Source organism: Natator depressus, chromosome 4, assembly GCF_965152275.1.
Source record: "Natator depressus isolate rNatDep1 chromosome 4, rNatDep2.hap1, whole genome shotgun sequence".
Classification (NCBI taxonomy): Eukaryota; Metazoa; Chordata; order Testudines; family Cheloniidae; genus Natator; species Natator depressus.
In genome coordinates this window covers 55,018,912-55,039,046 of record NC_134237.1, presented here as the reverse complement: position 1 = coordinate 55,039,046, position 20,135 = coordinate 55,018,912, and the positions used below count along the sequence as shown (strand labels likewise).

At 40.5% G+C, this 20,135-nt stretch overlaps 1 protein-coding gene across 1 annotated transcript in view; it reads left to right on the top strand.

Moving 5' to 3' along the window:
- Positions 1 to 19,076, top strand: part of SLC10A7 (solute carrier family 10 member 7) — a 190,515-nt gene extending 171,439 nt beyond the window's left edge. Inside the window, exons 11-12 of the mRNA XM_074950960.1 lie at positions 12,006 to 12,151; positions 16,280 to 19,076. Of these exons, the coding sequence (XP_074807061.1) occupies positions 12,006 to 12,151; positions 16,280 to 16,324 (191 nt within the window). The 3' untranslated portion in view covers positions 16,325 to 19,076. The remainder of the gene's footprint in view (positions 1 to 12,005; positions 12,152 to 16,279) is intronic.
- The last annotated feature ends 1,059 nt before the right edge of the window (positions 19,077 to 20,135 follow it).

Below are 20,135 nucleotides of genomic sequence, written 5' to 3'. Positions count from 1 at the left end.
AGATCTGAAAATGTATTGAGTTCCTCACCTCTTAAAATACTTTAAGCGAGGGTTTCTTTCAGCATAATTTAGATGCTATCAAGAAGGCAGTGGCAAAATAACTCCAGCTGCTCCTGGACTCTTCCCAGTCAGACCTGAGACTTAGATATGGCACCAAAAAAGTGCTAATTGCACAGATGAAGGATCTTCTTATGCCCTTAGGCAGAGGAAAAATATCCACCGTAATACTTTTAGGATGGTCGGCCACCTTTGATACATTCAACCATAAAGTGCTGTTCGCAAGGCTACAAATGTGGACGTTGTTGATGGAACATAAGAACGGCCATACTGGATCAGACCAAAGGGCCGTCTAGCCCAGTACCCTGTCTTCCGACACTGGCCAATGCCAGGTGCCCCAGAGGGAATGAACAGAACAGGTAATCATCAAGTGATCCATCCCCTGCCACCCATTTCCAGCTTCTAGCAAGCAGAGGCTAGGGACACCATCCGTGCCCATCCTGGCTAATAGCCATTGATGGACCTATCCTCCATGAATGTATCTCGTTCTTTTTTGAACCCTGTTATAGTCTTATCCTTCACAACATCCTCTGGCAAAGAGTTCCACAGGTTGACTGTGCGTTTTGTGAAGAAAATACTTCCTTTTGTTTGTTTTAAACCTGCTGCCTATTAATTTCATTTGGTGACCCCTAGTTCTTGTGTTATGAGGAGTAAATAACACTTCCTTATTTACTTTCTTTCACACCTGTCATGATTTTATAGACCTCTAGCATATCCCCCCCACCAGTGATCTCTTTTCCAAGATGAAAAGTCCCAATCTTATTAATCTCTCTTCATATGGCAGACGCTCCGTACCCCTAATCATTTTTGCTGCCATTTTCTGAATCTTTTCCAATTCCAGTATATCTTTTTTGAGATTGGGCGACCACATCTGCACACAATATTCAAGATGTGGGCATATCATGGATTTATATAGAGACAATATGATATTTTCTGTCTTATTATTAAGGCTACATTTTAGTCATGGGTATTTTTAGTATAAGTCATGGACAGGTCACAGGCAGTGAACAAAAATTCAGGGCCCGTGACCTGTCCTTGACTTTTACTATATACCCCTAATTAAAACTTGGGCAGCAGGCCGTGGGTGCTCTGTCGGAGGTGGTCAGGTGTGCCACGGGTGCTGGGGGAGGTGGCCTGGTACCCTGCTAGTGCTGGCAGGGGAGGGTTGGTGGGGCTGGCAGGGGTTCCCTACCCAGATCCGCATGTCCCTGCGGCTCCTAGGCACCAGAGGGGCCGGGGGCTCCGCGCACAGCTCCCATTGGCCGGGAACCACAGCCAATGGGATTTGCGGGGGTGGGGCCTTCTGTAGCTCTTCGCAGTTCTTACATCATGCACAAGTGGGCAGAGAGTTGAATATAGTTTTCAATGATCAGCAAATAAAGCATGATTCACGTCCGGTCTAGGCATTATGTTGGATAGGACTCTCACATATCACGATCATCTTACAAAGACAATGACTAAGGTCAAAACACACAACAACCTACTCGGAAAACTGGCCAGAATGACATGGGCACCCAACACCCAAATGTTATGCACTTCAGGTTTGGCACTCTGTTACTCAGCAGCAGAGTACTGCACTCCAGTATGGGCTGGCTCATCTCACACAAGGATAATCAATGTACAACTTATTACCACCATGTGTATTATTTCAGGCACACTTAAATCTACTCCTCTACCATGGTTACCAGTTCTCTGCAATATTGCTCCACCCAGTGTTCGCAGAGATGAAAGAGTAGCAAAGCTTGTGATAAAATTGCATGATATACCACATCTACCATTAATTAAAGAATTCGTTAATCCACCACAGGGTCATCTGCCCTCACAGCACCCGTTGTGGATAAGTTTAAGTGTGAGAGATTTATGGTAGAGGATGCGTGGCGAGCTTCATGGTCTGCAGAGAAAGTGACAAATAATTATCTTGTCTCTGACTCAATGTCAACCCGTGTTTGATTTACCACAAACGCAATGGAGCCTTCTCAACCAGTTTCATACCAGACGTGGAATTTGTGCCGCAGCAGTATTTCAGTGACATTTCAGAGATAGTCCACTATGTCAGTGCGGGCAGCCACAAACCATGACACACATTCTTGAGGAATGCAAAATGACTCAACTTCCTGGAGGTCTTCATGCCCTGAACATTGCTGATAAGAACAGTGTGGCTTGGCTTGAATGCATTGCATATGCCAAATAATAAATACATCAAAGTGGTGTGCAGTTTCAAGATTTTAAAAAACAGTGGCCAAAAACACCACCTTCCATCTACAGCTAACCAGAAGTTTGTGTTCCTTCCTCTAGGACACAGACCTAGCCATAGTAATATATCCTGTGTCACCTCAAAGCTAAACTATTGCAGCGTGTTCTGTCTAGGATAACCATGAAAGCTCCATCTGGTACAACATGCAACATCTCCCCTGAACGAGACAGACTGATCACAGTACATCACCAGTACTCTGTGCTCAACAACAGCTCCCCATCCAAGTTCATGTCTGCTTTAACAGCTTTGTTCTCAACTTCTAAATCCTAAATAGGTTAGAACCTACTCATAACCATGACTACCTTTCTGCACCCCTCTGAGAATACTGCCATAGCAGGGAAGATGTGGCTGGCAAAACCACTAGGAGAATTCTCAGAGGCTGCTTGGCAGTGTGTTCTTAGTGGTAGGGTCTTATGAAACTCCCTGCTACTGGCAATCAAACTGAGCTAGTGTCTTGCCTGTCTTGGACAGATCCCAATGCAAGACTCACCTCTCTGAACAGGTATTTCCTCAATCAAGAAGGCTGCTAAATGTCCTGGCATCCCTCCTTTTGTAATCAACTTCCAAAGTGATCCTGCAGAAAGACAATATAACTTAGAAAAGCTACTATTATTCATAACTCATGTGACAAAGCTCCAAGCCTGTACTGGTGGGTCTCGTGCTTTCAGGCAGATTCAGTGGCCTCAGAAGCTCACTAAGGTCCTCAATATGACCTCCCTTTCTCAGTACAGCAGCAAAGGTTACAGCTTATTGAGCTACTTTCATCACAGGTCAGTATGGGAGGTGGAATACCCGTAGTCTCTGTTGCTCCTTAGAGCTCAGTAGGTGCAGTTTGGCCTCCTGCCTGGACAAAAGTCTGCTTCCCCTCTCAAGAGGATCTCTGTAAAGCATGGGGGGAAAGGGGGAACCCAGGCCCACCCTCTACTTCAGGTTCCAGCCCAGGGATCCTAATGGTAGCAGCTGTTAGCGGTTTTCTCTTCACCACTGACGCTGCTTTGATTCCCTGGGCCACTTCCCCGTGGTCCCCTTTTCCTAGCTTCACCCTTACCTCAGGATTCAGTGATGCTTTCTCTCCTCCAGCTCCTTTCACCTGGGCTTCCCCTGAGGGAACTGGAAAGGAGAGCTTTTAAGCAGTATGAGTGAGACCTTGATTGGTTCCAGCTGTCTCCATTAGCCTAACAGCCTTAATTGGTTAATTGGCATCAGATGTCTTGATTAGCCTGGAGTAGCCTTTGTTTGGCTATCTAGTGAACAGGGACCTTCTCATTCTGAAGCTTCTACTACTCTCTTATATCCTTCTGGTCTGAGTCTGTGACACTCAGTAATGTCTTATTTCTTGTATATGACTCTTAGATAGCGTGCTAATTGATTCACTAGAAATGTATAGACAAATAGAATAGAATATTACAAATCTATAGACCAAGGACAGTATTTTAATTCTTGTCATTGCTTTTGTGATATTTGCTTTTTCCTCTGATCTTCTGAATGGCTTGTGTGTCCCTACTTTCAGTGGTATTCTCTTTCTGTGGTTCCAACTATATTTCTCCAAGTAAAAATACTGCAATTTCTCATATGTGCAATGCACAAGTGGTTTGGAATGTGATTCAGTAATATAAGTGATAAAGTTTTAGGATAAATGGTTTGGTATACAGACATTTAAGGGGAAAACACTGAACAATAAAGAAAAGTATATCAGCTAGCAATAATTCGGGTTTGGGAGTGAAGGATAATAGCCTGTATTTTGGTAGCAATAAAATGTTATATTAAGTTCTCTCAAATCACAGTAGTACTATAGAAAACAGCAAGTGATGAAACGCTGCTATGAGGAAACTTCCAAATTCAGGGAGCATAAAATAAACATATTAAAATAGAAAAACTGAGCTACAGTACTTATTGTTTTATCCTTTCCATCATGGGTATAGGATAAAAGAAAACTCTTACTTGCTTGTTAGAAGAAGAAAGCTCTTACTTGAAGTTTCTTACTTGGCAGATGTCAGTTGAAAGCTCTGCTATGGAATATGCTGCAATGTCAAACTCTGTTGGGTAATTTTAGACAAATGTGTCATGTGTGACATGGAAATATGGCATGCTGTACATTAGTGATTTCCCAAGTGTTTGGATCAGGTAGTAATGTGTTGAGAAAGTGCTCTTTATCTATCCACCCTGTGTACTTGTATAGCAGTGGGGAAATGCTTTTGGTAGAAATTACTTTAGTCAGAAAAAGAATCCATTTACAATATGTGCCTTCTAACATCTTTCAGACAATGCATTGTATTAAAGAGGCACTTTTTGATTAATGTTTTATAAACATTTTTCAGCATGACAGCTTAAAGTCCCTGTAAAATTGTAAATGCGTGCACAGTGCTCACTTCCATAAAGTCAAATGCCATCTCATAAAGTCTGGTTGGATCCTGTCAACCATGGTGACACAGAATCAGTACCTTGGAGCATTAAAATTAATTTGCTTCATTTATATGACTGCAATGATAGCTAGATGAAAAGAGCCCTAAATTTAAATTTGCTTTAAAAATACCTTCAAATCTTGTAGGACTTTTTTATTATTTTACAGTTAACTAAATGTAATGAAGTGCCGCATGATATTTTCATAGGGCCTTTTATAAAGGAGACTAGAACATGTGAAAGTAACAACGGGGTTGTGGGGAGAGAGAGAGGAAGTGAAAGATGTGTGAGGTTACACTGGGTGCAAGGATGGGGGAGGGGAAAACGGATTTCATTTGAGTTAGTTACTTGGGAATCGGTAGCCTTAGATCAGGGATGTCCAAAGTACAATGTTGGGGCCAAATCAGCATAGGTGAGGGGAGAAAAAGAGCTTTTCTGGCACACCCACTCAGTACCCTTGTGTTGTAGATACCCCACCGTTATTGTTGGCCATGTTGATAGCCATGGAGGTTGGACAAGCAGATTTTCTCCTACTCGCATATCTGCTCCACATACGTAACAGGCTACCTTCTCCACCCTTTGAATCACCACAAACCAGGGTGGACACAAGCCCCACCATATTATTTATTACGTCCCTTCCACCAATTCACCAGTACAGCCTTGTGTAGCCACACACAACTGAAAGTAAACTTCCCCCTTAACACACTCTCTGGAGAGTGAGAAGGGAAGATCACCCCATCCTGAGATCCCGTATCCCCTGGTCTCTGCCTGCCACTTTCTTGTGCTTCCTTCTTGTCCTTTTAATTGTTCCCAGCTGATTGGTTGATTGCTTTGATTAGCTGGTCAGCCTCCTGTCTAATTAAGCCATTGAGCCCCCATCCGTCCTATTAATTCCATTCCAGGAGGGAAATAGCTAGTACCTTTAGTGACCAGAGCACTGGGTCAGCTCTAGGCCCCTAACACTGTATCACAAAATGCTTTAATGTTAGTAGTAAAAGAGTGGTGAAAGACATGGGAAAAGAGCAGAAACATCAGGAATAAATGGAAATCCAGCCCCACAAGCCTGGCCCTCCTCTCATAACATCTGTTTACACTGGTGTAACTCCATTGCCTTCAATGGAATTACACCTGATTCTCACAGCTGTAAATGAGAGGAGAATTGGGACCCTCGTGCAGCAGAATAACATGGGTTAAAAGGGCAAGAACTGAGAAAAAGAAGAAAAGAGAGTATGCAGGAACAGAAGGGTTAGGTGAGGGAGAACATCAAGGACCAGAAGAGGAAGAAAAAAGAGCCCATCGGAATACAGGAACCGAAGACTGAGAGGGAACACAGGAACAATGAGAGCAGACAGGAGAAGGAGAAGAAAGGAACAAGCCCAGGGGAGCAAGAAACAGGGAAAATCCAGCTGGAAAGATGCTTATTTTTTCCCCAGAAGTGAGGACATTTTTTGGACGATCCTTGGTTGGTGTTCCTCCTTTCTCCTTTTCATCTCCTGATCCTGTGAGGTGCTGTGCTCTCATCTAACTAGGCCCCATGGCTCCTTCTTTTCTTAGAGGTTAATATGTGTGTACCTGACCACATGTCTGTCAGAATATTTGACCACCTCTGCTTTACATCGTGGAGGTCATACAGTGAACCCATAGCAGAGTCAAAAATCCCAGCAAAAAATCTCCTCCTTCTGATTGCAGTGTAAATCAGGACTAACACCAGTGAAGTCAATCAGATTACACTAGTGTGAGGAAAAATCTGGCCCAATGACTCTTAAGAAAAAACAAAACAACAAAACCCACCACCCAAGCATACAGCAATATATGTCAGGGTACATATAACCACTTTTAAACCATCAGGTAGAACTGCACATATGCTAACAAAAATCCAAGAAAAATGAGGTCAGAAACGCTTAAAGTATTTTGAGAAAACCTGCGAGGTGTCTGTCTGACCTTATTTTATTTTAATGTATGTGCTCTGATGCTGTGCAAACTTATACTGAATTAATTTAATCTTGCTGTAGCTATCTTATTACATTAGAGTCAGTAGTAGTATGCTATAAGTGATGAGCAAAACAGGAGCGGACAGACCAAAATAAAGATAACCAGATCCTTTTTGCTTAGCACCTTCATTCCTTGCTATCCATCTGAAAGATTTAAATTCATCCCCTTCACTTTACTATTTTTGTTATGGCAGCACCTGCTTATGTCACTACTGTTTCAGTCAGTGTTTCTGTTATAGCTTCAGTTAACAGCAGTTCACAACCTCACCATTAAAATACATTGCAGGCTGAAACTTCGCATACATCCTCAGCCCAGGAATCAAGATGGGGGCTCTCTTTGTTTGCTTGTTTATTTTACAACATTTTTAAAAGTTTTGCTCTTTGTTATAGGAGAGCAAAACAAAATAATGTAACAGGTTTCCAATTTGAGTCTTTCTTCTTTTTTACCTTAAAAATTATGTATTTTTTTCCTAATTAAGGGTTTGCAAGATTTTCTTACATGGTATACGATAACATCTCTGGATACTTTTATTTTATAAATGGCTAAGTTTTACACAGAACTACAGCTACAGTCCTATGGACTCTTAGTAGGATAGAAGGCATTTTAAGTATTGTTTGGCACATTACACACAAACATTTCTATTTACCTTTTTTTTTTCTTTTTTTTAAATTTAGGGAGTAATTTTTAGCCAATGAAAAGCCAAACTTCCAACACTTTGTTTTCACCATTACTGACATGAGTTTCTGAGCATCCAGTCTGTGTTACTCCCCAATTCCATATTTAGTACAAACACGTAAAAGATGGCAAAGGCTGGGTTTGCAGTAAGCGGGAGCTGCATAAAAAATTAACAGGATTTTTTCTTAATTAATGCATACCTGAAAATTTACTCCACCCCCAGTCAGCTTTTCCTGGTAAATTATGAAACTTTACTCTAATTGCACATTAATGGCTCACAAAGAGCTACTGTTTTGACGTGTATCTAAACAGTCCATGAATTAAGGATCACTTAGTACCCAACAATCTAATTATATTGTCACACTAGTTATAATACTTCATAGTTATGGATGACAGTCTTCATTTTACTTCCCAGTTTTTACTGACTCATAACTTCCCCCCAAAAATCAACTTTTAGACTAACATTTCTCATGTTTATTCTCAACCCAGGACTTTGAAGAACATGTCCGTCACTTTGGATCTGGGACAGAATTGGGAGTCAGGGTTCTAGTTCTGCTTCTGCCGTTAGTTTCCTGTGTGACCTTAGGCTAGCCATTAAAGCTCTCTGTCTTAATTTCTCCATATGTAAATATGGAGAATGGGGCTTATTCACCTTTGTAAAGTGCATTCAGATCTCTGGATGAAACTGTGCTACCTAAATGCTAAGTACAGTATTATTATCATCATCAAGTTGAATGTAGTGCGTTCAGCAATTAAGTCATTTTTCAGATTGCTTTCTTGTATTTAGAGGACCATAGCTTTTTTTTTTATGCTTCAAGTTCTGAAGTTTGGGATGGCAAATTGTTATGCAATAAAACAGTTTCTAGTGTGCAAAAACAGCATGGTGGGCATGTGTAGCAAATTATATTCCTTTGCAATGCAAGTATCCATCATATGACTCTATCCAAATATAGTGTATTCACTAGCCTCAGAAAGTCCTTGAAAGATCTTTCATCCCTGCACTGTGGCAACCTCCCTTTCCACTGCAGGTTACCATGAATCCTCCAGGCCTTTCAGAAGTCCAGCAGGACTCGCATCCTTTTAATTGAGATATGGCACAACAAAACCAACTTTAAACGTCTCCCCCTTTTGGGTTGATGACAGACCCATAATGATGTTTGAAGGTGTTTGTTTAATAATATTGGACCCAGTCCTGCAGACCCTTATTATGTTAGTGGTTTTTCACTGGGAATACTCACATGAGTAAAGACTGCTAGTTATGAGTATGGTCTTGAAGGACTGGAACCAGTATTAGTGGTTTTGTGTAAAGAAACTGACAGTCTGGATTAAAAGGAGCTCCTGAGGCATGCTGTGGAGGCACCATGAATAAGGATGAGTTCGGGCAGCATCTTTGGATAGAGCATCACGCATAGATCAGGATTAGCTGGAGATGTGAATGTGGGGCAAGTAGGTTTTATGCTGCCTAACTAGGGAGGGAGACAGTACTTGGTCCGGGAGGCCAGTAAGAGGAAGAGTTCGCAAATGAAGGGGGTAGTTAGTGTTTTTTAGAAGTAGTAATTTTGGTGGATCCAAGCCATCAGCTGGTGGGAGCGAAGAAGTGTCTCACCAGCTCAGTAGTGTTGCTCTGGCCAATTAAGAAGCCACATAGGTGGACTCAGAAAGAAGACCTGTTCAGCCCACCTTGTCTGGAAGGATGAAGGCCAAAGTGTGAGTCCCCTGGAGTGACATTTAAATCAGGAATAAAATGGGATGAATTCGCAAGGCTCCCTTAGGGAATAGCTGGTACTTTCATGTGTAATCCTCTCTATGGTCCAAACAAGGCACTGATCGGTTACATGTTCTGTCTGCACCCCTGTTTGGTGGAGCATAGTAATAATTCTCTGTCTTAAAAGAAACATTTTTGAACAATGATGTGTTTGAAGAAAACACCTGGATAACTTCATTCTATATCATCTTTACACAAAATAACGTATTCTTTTAAATGGTAAGTAACCATGAAGTGCTTCTGAAAGGTGATAGGCTGAGGTCTCAAAGATATCCTGTATCTTTCTGTATCCGCATGGCAGAGCACAGACAGCATCAGTCCAAGTTTCCCCACACTGCCTTGTCAATGAACCGCAACCATGGCCAGACCCACTAACGGAGGAGCATGTGATTGACCCTCTAGTGACATGTTCATGCCTTCATTTCTCTTTTTAGGCTACCATTAATAGTGTTAATTCTGCAGATGATTTGTGTGATGTGACCACTTGTCCACTGGGGACGGAACTCACACCAGCAGCTCATTACACATAAGTCATTGAATAGCCATCAGATGGTGTGATCTCTTACATTCTCTGCTAGACCTCTGTGGAGCTTTGCAGGTTTGGCTCATGGCAGTTTGTCCAAACGTCTTGATTTTGGTTCATTTAGACTCCCACCATCCAGATGACAGCGAAGAGAAGAGGGGTTTAAGAAACCAGCTCCTAAGCGACCAGAGGAGCTAGCAAACGGGTCTTTTGCGAGGGAGTGTAAGGTGTGCATGTGTGAGAGGCACCTAACAAACATTCTCTAAACTTAGACCGATAACACTACCCACCCCAATGAAGAATAAAAACAAAAAAATCCTGCAAGAGTAAAAGAACGCCGGCAGAAGTTCAGCAGCAGAGTGGGGGCGGGGGAGGATATCCAGTTTATTGCACTGAATGCTGCATGCACGATTGTGGCATACGTGTGCGTTCAGTGCAGGTAGCTCCTGGCCTTCAGAGACCAACTATGGGCTCTGGAGACTAGAGTGGCTGAACTGGAGGAGCAAAGGGAGACAGAGGGGTTCACAGAGGAGACTTTCAGGGACATGGCAGAGCAGTCCCATCCCCACTCTGACAACCGCTGGGCTGTTGAGAAGGTTGAACGTCTCAGAAGGATAACATCAAGCTGGGATGGAGGAAAACAATCTCATAGTTGGGACCCTCCTTCCAGATGGTGTCACGGTGTCCTCGCATTGAGGATATCCCTCCAGAGGAGGGGACCCCAGTTATTGGGAAGAGACAGGTAATAGTCATGGGGGCTTTGGTTATTAGAAACATAGATAGATGGGTTTGTGATGGCCAGGAGAACAATGTGGTGCATTGCCTGCCGGGTGTGAAGGTTGCAGACCTCTTAAGACATCTAAACATACTTGTGTGCAGTGCTGGGGAGGAGCCGCTTGTCATGGCCAAGACCATAACAGGGTTCAAAAAAGAACTAGGTACATTCATGGAGGATAGGTCCATCAATGGCTATTAGCCAGGATGGGCAGGGATGGTGTCCCTAGCCTCTGGTTGCCAGAAGCTGGGAATGAGTGACGGGATGGATCACTTGATGATTACCTGTTCTGTTCATTTCCTCTGGGGCATCAGGCACTGGCTACTCTCAGAAGACATGGACCTTTAGTCTGACTCAGTAGGGCTATTCTTATGTTCAGATGGTTCATGTTTCCTCCAAACTCAGCTGAGATTTGCCAGCCTCTACAAACCCAAGTTTGGGTTTATGATAAAAATTTCACCTATGCGGGTTTTGTAATGAAAGTTTCGCAGATCTCATCCCTGCCATCCTTTCCCTAGAGTTGAATCAGTGACCTAAAGGTGAAGAGTTTTTTGTGTTTTATTTCCAGCCCTATATGGAAAAACATTCCGTAAAAAGAGATCCTCTCAGATTATATAAACTTATTTTACAGAACAAGTATTTTTAAAGATACCTTGTTTTAGTATATAATGGCTGAGTCAGACAGAGACATACAAATTCATTATCTATCAAGATTCTCCTTGGGAAAGTGTAATAGAAATAGCACTGCTGAGCTCAAACTAAGTCTCCTAGGAAAGATGTCCTACATTTGGGACTTTACTTCCACTCCTACCAACCCCCAGCCTCCTCTGTACTCTAACCATTTCCTAGTTCTCCACTAACTACTTCAGCTGATTTGTTCTGCCCCTTTAATTCATTAGGACTTTTGTCTTCCTCTCTTTCTTCAGAAACTCATTGCTAGAGTGGGAAGTGATATTATCTCGCTAACAAATGAATATTCCCTTTGACAGGCACTTGGCTCCACCTGAGCCATAAGCATCAGTCAGAGCAGGGAAGGTTGATGATTGAACACTTCTCTATGAAAAGAGAGTGGATCAGGCGTTTGTAGGTGCACAGTGCTCCCACACAGCTGGTAGGACTTGAGGAAGATTATGAGTGGGAGCAAATGGGCAGGTTCATAGGGAACAAGTGAGAAAAATGGGGATAGAGCAAAGGAGAGAAAAAAAAATAAAAAAAATCCAAGACTCCCTCCAGCACCTGTACAATCACTCTCCATCAAGGCAAATCTGCATCAAGCCTCTGGCTGGAGCTTGGCATCACTCCACTTAATTAGGGAACTTCTGTTTCAAGCCTTTCTGGTATTCTAAAGCTTTGCCAGAGGAGGAAAAGGTCCTCTGCAGTGGAGTTGTTGTGTAATAACCTTTTTTTTTTTTTTGCCTTTCACAAGATTCTTCTGTGTCTTCATTCTTGCAGAAATGTTCTTTTTCTGTAGTTGAAATCTTAGTAAAATGTAAAATGTTTTGCTGTGATCCTTGAAGTGAAAAGCAAAGTTGGAGTCTTAAGTCTGCTGTCTTTGTGTCCACAGGGATTCCAATGCTGAAGATAGTATTTTCCGGCTACGAGCACCTGTCGTTAATTTCCGTCCCCTTACTTATCTATCACCCAGCTCAGATTCTTCTTGGCAGTGTGTTGGTACCAACAATAAAATCTTGGATGGTTTCTAGACAGAAGGTAAGAAATTGCACCCACAGACATATTTATAATGCAGAGTACTTCTTTTTAAATGTAAGAAAAAATAACAGTAAGTAAATGTAACTCTGAAACCCTTCATTGTTCTTGTAGATCCTGGGCTAGGGGTTTCCTTTGTTCCTTTCTTGTTTTATGGTGTTGATATTCACAATAAGACTGAAAGAAAACCCAGGATTCAAACATCCCAGATTTTTGAGAAGTTCAGATCCAGATCAGACCTCTGCAGCTGGCTCCTTGCTCATTAGCAAGCCAGGCACCTGACTCAGAAAACCCCCAATAAGAAGGCCCTTCATAGATCTGAATTTAACAGCATGAGCCAATCTCTATCAAATAAAGCTAGCTTTGGAATTTCTCTTCTGGTGAGATTTCATATATCTATCATTTTGAGATCTTGTGTATATGCTGGGTTTTGTTGTTGTTTTTAAACAAGAGCCCTGTATGCAATGAATTAAAATCATTCAGGACTAAAGCTTTCATTGTTTTCTAACATTATGTTGTCCTTTATACTTAATGAAAAATATACAGATTACTAGGTGGATGGATGACTGGTATTTCATGTCAAGTTTTAAAAACAAAAATATAGCATTGGCTGGTTCATAGGGCTGCAACATGATACAGAGAGGTTTTTCATCTCCAAGTCACTGGGTCAAATTCAGTTTATTATAGCAGTGATTGGTGCTATTACCATTTGACAGCTGTTCAGTGGTCCACGTGAAATAAGTTTAGTGGTGTCTGTCCAGTTCTTAAGATAGAAATAACAACACCAGAGAAACAAATCCTTGTGATGGACACTAATTGGCACCTCTGGTTAGCAGAGATGACAAGGATTGAATGGATATGGAGACTGGGAAACTCTCAGCCATACAGGGAGTCCTTGTAGGTGAAAGTTGAGGTACATTACAGCACAGTGTGGGAAAGCTTACACTGCCACTGCCTAAGCCTCCTCAGTAGGCAGAGAAGAAAGATGACTGAAATTTTCAGAATTTCGAATTTTCAACAAAAATGTTGGGGTTGTTGAGTCAGCAGCCAAAGAGGCCATCAGCCTCCACTGCTGTCAGTCCAACGCCCGTGTCAAACTCTGAGGCTAGGATTTTGAAACTAGTGATTTGGGGTGCCTCGGTTTTTGGTTTCCTAATTTGAGACACCTCAAACGGTGCCAATTTCCAGAGAGTGGATCCTCAGCACTGTCTAAAAGTCAGGCCACTTTAAGGCATCTCAGGTTGGGAACCCAAAATCACTAGTCACTTTTGAAAATCATGGCCTAAAACTCAGATTAAAAATTTCATCCCCTAAAAAAGCCCTTTCAGGCAGACTTTATCAATAAAAGTACAGTAGTCCTGATCTTCAGCTGTGCTTGGGTCTAACTTTGTGCTAGTCCTGCAAAAAAGCCCAGTTAAACTGGCATCTCTGGCCAGAGGATGATCACCACACTGCTAGGGCATTACAGCTTGTGTATCACCTCTCTCTTCCCTGTGGCTAGGATAGGGAGTATGGCTGGAGCTAATCTGCACATCTGTGATCTCCACTTGTAGTAAAGGCCTCTTGAGGCTGTTGTCAGTTGCAAATTACAGCAGCCTTCAGGCAGGGTACAAGATTGGGGGAGAGCAAAAGTGATATGGAAACACCATTGCACCTCCTTTGGAGGTGCACCAAGCACTAGTTTCTTATTCATTAAGTACCAGACAAGTCATCTACTCAGACTATAATGCTGCAATAAAGATATTTTGAGAAACTGTCATTCTGCTGCACCAATATATTTCACTTGGTCTCTTGGGTTATTCACATGAATATTATTTTAATTACTCTATTTTTTTAAAATCAATGAAGTTTTTGGTACAGATGCAATAATTACAATAGAACTGAATGTTGTGACTGGATAATGGTCTCCTGCTTTGAAAATAAACATGTCATCATCGCCTTGATGTTTATTTTCTATAAACACCTTGGCTTCACTTTGGCATTTCTCTTGCAGTGGGAGACGGTTATCCAGTCACAGTTCTCAGTTCCACTGACATTCTTGCTTAATTATGATAGTACATGTGATCTGCTTGTATGAAATTGAATTTAAATATTTAGAGGTTCATCTGCAGTAGGATATTTCTAGCTTGTAAATATGGCAGCAAAATCTGCCAAACTACAAAGTAAAGGAAATTGTTACCCAAACAAAATGTGAAATTGTCTCTCTCTCCTGAACCCCTTGGTATATAATATCCAAGAGTACAGTTTCTAATGGCTAAATTTTGGCAGTTGTTAAATGGTGATAGTTGTTGGGAGACATGGCATTACATATGCCCAATTTATTTTTAAGGATTTTTTTTAAGTTGGTTTTAAATAGCATCTGCCAAGGAGCTTTTACAGGCTTGAAAAATGTATAAAACTAAAGGACAGATATTTGCAAAGACCCACCAAATTACATCTCTCAAAATATAATTCTCTTATTTAATCAACCCACCTCAAAATAATAGTCTCCATCCTCATACCAACTTACATCTGTTAAAGTACCCCTTCAGGATAAGCCCAGGAAAAAGCGTGACTGTTCTCTGATAAGGGTCAGCAAATCCCATCTCTCTAGGACCTATAGGAGTTGTGAGTTAACTTCCAGAGTTCAGAACTTCTCTTAGGAAATGTCCTGTCCTTCCTCCCTCCCCCTTTATAAAACAATGGGCTATTAGGACTAGCGCCATCCCAGATAGAAATTTCAGACTTATACCACAGGAAAGAGCTTGCCTCTCAAGTAATCAGGTCATGTAAAGCTTTTTTTCAACACTTTATATTTCATCTAGAAGCTAATTGGAAGCTTGTATAGATCACTGGTGTAATGTGCCATAGGACGCACTATTTAATAAATAGACAAGCACATTAAGTGCCATGTAGGGTGCATTGCAGCAATTTTATCTCCCCAGGACAGAGGCATGGCTAAATAAATAGGGTCTACACTCAAGAGAAGAAGCCATGCTTCTCTGACAAATGCAGCTGAAAGAAAGCGTTCTTCACAGCTACTATGTGAGCATCCAGGAGCAGTTACAGTCTAGCCCAGCACCAACACTGCAAGTCGGAGGACAAACCGCTACGTGTACTCCCTAAAACAAGAGGGTCTTCTCCCCACCAACCTACAGGCACTATCTCCACTTTGTATGAGTTGAGCCTCAGCTAGACAAGGACTAATTTGCTCGACTTCACTCGTTGGGTCATGCACCAAGATAATGTAGAGCTGGGTGTTGTCAGCATATTGGCGGCATCTAGTCTTGTGTAAGTATTTAATGGGATGGTTGACAAGCTGTAGAAACTGATACAGACATTACATATATTTAAAACTACTGTGTGAGAGGCCTCAGGACTGATAACCTATTTGCTTATTGTTACCATCTGGGACTTCTCGGAAAGGAAACAGTGATATTTGATCACCAGTCAATGCAACTGGTACAATTTCTGTACTATAATCAGGCCTGAAACCTAATGATCAGAAGTCAAGGGAATGCGAGGACTCCAGATATTATCTGAATAGCCTCTCCTTAACCTTCTCAACAATCTGTCCCCAAAAAGGGAATTTAAAACAGGTCAATAATTGGATTATCTGCCTCACAAGATGATTTCTTGAGCAGAGCCTACCAGTTGCTCTCTTATGGATAGCTGAGTCTCAGCCCACCAGCAGAGATGCTTTGACAGTCTCCTCCAACAGTTCCAGTGCTCTCCTGCTGGGCTTTGCCACTCAGGAAGGACACAGGTACTAGTCAAAAGTTGTAACACTAAACTCCCCAGCACCTCAGTGAGTGACAGTGACTGAAATGCAAGTAGAGGGGAGTTTGCATTTGCCCCCTCCAGCTGCTACTCTGCCTCCACAGAGGCACACAGCTCAGTTTAGAGTCAAGTGATTTTATTTTCCAGGTAAGATGAAAATCCTTCACAGCACAAAAAACTTGACTCTGTAACTGAGTGGAAACGACTTAGAACCTTTCAGTTATAAACTGTAATAAAGCTGGATAATATGGCTTCTCAGAGCCACCTGGAAATATACTGAACCCTTTGCACCCACTAAAATAAAAGCTTGCCTTGTATTTGGTTATAGTCTTTAGCAACGCCATAAATGACTGTTTTGTTTCATGTTTGCAGGCACTGAAATTAACAAGACAGCCCAAAGCACCTGTGAAGGTATAACAATGGAAGCAGTCCGTGTCTCAGTGAATGTATATATGTACTATACTGTACACACACAGACAATTGAGAAGACTGGTATTTGTGAATGTTGCTTTAGCGCATATTTTATTTTTCTATATATATTAAATAAGAGATACCTGTTTAAGTGCCTTAAAAATGCATTTTTGGCAAAAGCATTGATTCCAGAAGCCATTTTGTTAGTTACTGCAAGAGGTTGTACAGTATTTTGTAGTCATTTAGTTTTTATTTTTCTAACAGAACGAATTATCATAATAATTAAAAGCTGTGTTCCCTTCATCACCTCTCATTTGAAGCTAGGATGCACCACCTGTAAGTTAGTGTTTTAAACTAGCTAAAATGACCAGGGGCTATGCTGGCTAACTTTAGAGAAGTGCTTTCTGAAGTTCTGTTCAAGATTAACTTGAATTTCTATGCGATTCTCTTCTCCTCCCTAGTCATATGACTGTGACATGCCTTTTTCTTCTGAGTTTGTGTACACTCAGCATGGGGCCATCCATTGGGTAGGAGCTGAGAAGCATAAATTATTTGCATTTCTTGACACAGTTGTCTAGACATTCCTTCAAAGTTAATGGTTTCTCAAGAAATTTCTTTCAGTTCTGTATTATGATATTGTGGCATTGTATGTCTTAAGTGCATCATAAGCTTCTTCAAAGAAATGGTCTGGTGCTTGGGTTATGAGTGAAATATTTGTGTTTTGCAACTAAGAGGGTTTTTTTTATTATTTATCCAAGGTGAACACATTTTTTTTCTTTTTTTCAGTTCTTTCTCCCAAATGCAACTCAGAGATTTGCAGTGACAGGATTTAGTTGCTATTTTTAAAATAGAATCTTTACCATAGTAAAAGCAAAACTAAGTTATATATTGCCACGTTAATAAACCTCATGAGGACAAGAAAGTTGACAGTTTTTTTCTCTAATTAAGAAGGTTGTAAGGCAAATTAAGAAGGATGCTTCTACCAACAAAAACATTATCATGGTTAATTTTACAATCAATTGCAAATATTTTCTTTAAAAATATAGAATTTTTTTTTAATAAACAGAGAAAAGGGACCAAGGATACATGGAGAACAGGTATATAGTTGAACACACAACAAGCACCTTATTCAAAATGTCAGGCAATTAGAATGGGTGCATTAACATGAATTTTAAGATGTACCTCTCTGCTGGAATTGTGGTGGTGATTGTCCATTAAAAAATAAAAGGGAAAAAAAGAAAACTTCAAACAATAAGATAGATAAAAGTACAGAGTTCAGAGGTATCCTGTATGTCACTATTCCCCTTGCACTCAATTGCATTGCAAGCATTAACTGCAAACACAAAGGGGAAGATCCTCAGTTTCTCTGCCATAGCTCCATTGAGCTATGAAGATTTATACCAGCTGTCGATCTGTCTTAAGATGCTTGGGATGCATGTCCCCATGTGTTTGTCAAATTATTTTTCACTGTATCTCTCTTGTTATTCCTGTTGTTTTTCGCTGTATCTCTCCTGTTGGTTTAACATAAGAGGATTCCATTTGGTGCCAAGCAGAGATGCCTTGTGTTAGCAGAGGTCTGTAGTAGGCTGCTCCATTGCCACTGAGATTAAAATATCAGACATTATTACTGGCTGTCAGTGATGTGTTTTGAAATCATTAATCCCTGATCATAAAACATGCAAGCGACAAAGATTCTGCAAGGTGCTGACGCCCTCAGTTTCCATTAACTAGAGTTGAACCAATGAAACTAAACACGAATGAGAGTTGAGGGTGCTCAGTGCCTTCCAAGATTGGGCCTGTATTATCTAAGCTTCTTTTCAGCTGCAAATAATGCACAGAGCAGTGGCCAGTGAGCTCAAAGATGTTTTTGATAAGTGTGCCTTTAGAGGTGTGCTCAAACCCAGTTATGAAAGTAGATCAAACATAAGTTTTTAGCTCCAAATCATAAGCTTCGCTTTATCAAATGTTTTCCATAAAGTGGCTCCATATGCATCAAAATTCCTTTACCTAATGCTTAAGAACACTGAGAGCAGCCAAGGGTTAGCTAAAGGGCACAGTTCCATTATAGCTTTTTTGTTTTGTTTCCATGAATCTGTCTCTGAACCCTCAAAGTATAAAAAGGCCTGATCCAGCTCCAATTGAGATCAGTGAATTTTTCTGTTGGCTTTAATAGGCATTGAATCAAGCCCAAAGACAGCATGAGTTTGTGGTTGACTGTTATAAATTATTAAAAGAATTCTAGCACACACAATTGCTTTTCCCCCCTTTATTGATTGTGTCCTCTCTAAACAGTCAATACACTGCTAATATTCCAACTGATCTACCTCTATGTACTGAATCTAACGCCTTCGATAAATGCAACAACTAGTTTAGATTCCGTTGAAAATGTCTGTCTTTGTTATAATTTTATTGTGTTAAAAATATTCTTAAGACTATTTTCCAGAGAATTTTGTTAGATCCTTTAGTGTAATTAGTGATGGTTTAGAGCAGCCTAAATGGTGTATGTATATTCCTGTTTTTACATAAATTAATGTTGGATGTATTATTCTGAACGAGAGATAAAGCAAATCTGAAATAAGTTTTTAAATCCATACTTAGTGGAACTTAATTATTCATATCCAAAATATTCTGTTATGTTTAAAGATGGTTAAGCTGTTCATTTTATGCCTTCAATTATGCTTACATGCCTTTATAAAAGGAACACATGGGACTTAGTTTTGTTAATGTGAAATTAGGGGAAAGACAAACTTCCTTATCATCTGGGTCTGTGTTTTGGGGGTGGGGAGGGAGGGTTTGTAAGTTGAAGTTTCATTCTTTTGTCAGTGAAGTTGTAGAATTTTCTGCATGTTCCTTTTTAAAAAAAAAATGTGAAAACAATTTTTAAAATATTTTACTAATTAAATTGAAAAAAAGTTCTTTGTCTAGAGACAGTCCTTTTCTTGTGGATATAAATAACTTCAAGACCTGTTTTTATGTAGCAGGAAAGGTGAGAATCAAGCAGAAGATATGGCAAGTTGTAATCAGATTTAAATAAATTAATTGAATATAGTGCTGTTTTATAAGTAGAGGATTAGAAAACGTTCTGAATGTTTCTGGCCTTGGCTTCACATTTATTGGGAGAAATCCAGCGGTCTATATTCAGAATAAAACTCCTTTTAATATAAATGAGATTTTTGGACTATGTTTAGGACTTCAAGGATTCTTCTCACTCATTAATGCCTTACATTCTGTATATCTGAGGCTCCATATATTACTGTCAATGCAAAAAAAAAAAAAAAATTACACGTCGTATTGTCAACTCTGGCATTCAAGAGTTAACAGAACAGCTAATCATCTCTTATGTGTTGGAATAAACAAAGCTCCAAAGCTAAAAGGGTATAATGACCTAAGTAATATGTTCAAGTCAAATAATTTTCTAATTCTTTTGAAATCGTTATCCACTACTTTTTTGGGTTTTGTACTTTTTGTGTCAGTTGCTTAGTTTGTGCAGCACACAGGCTAAAAGAGCAGCAGTCATAGGAGAGACTGATGACTTGTATCCATCCACAGAGGAGAAACAGAAGAATTCAGCAGTTTGGTTTCACAAAAATACATATAAAATTTGTATAAATTATTCTGGTGAACAGGGAAAGAGGAAACCTTTGTAGTATGCTCCCTAATCACAATTTTCACCTTCAGTTGTACATGTGCATGATTTTCTGCAGGAATATCTTGATGCAGGAGTGAGATAGAAACCAGGATGAAAAATTGTGTGTAGTAAGCACACAAAAATTGTGTGTATATATACATACATACCTCTGTGTGTGTATGTATGCAT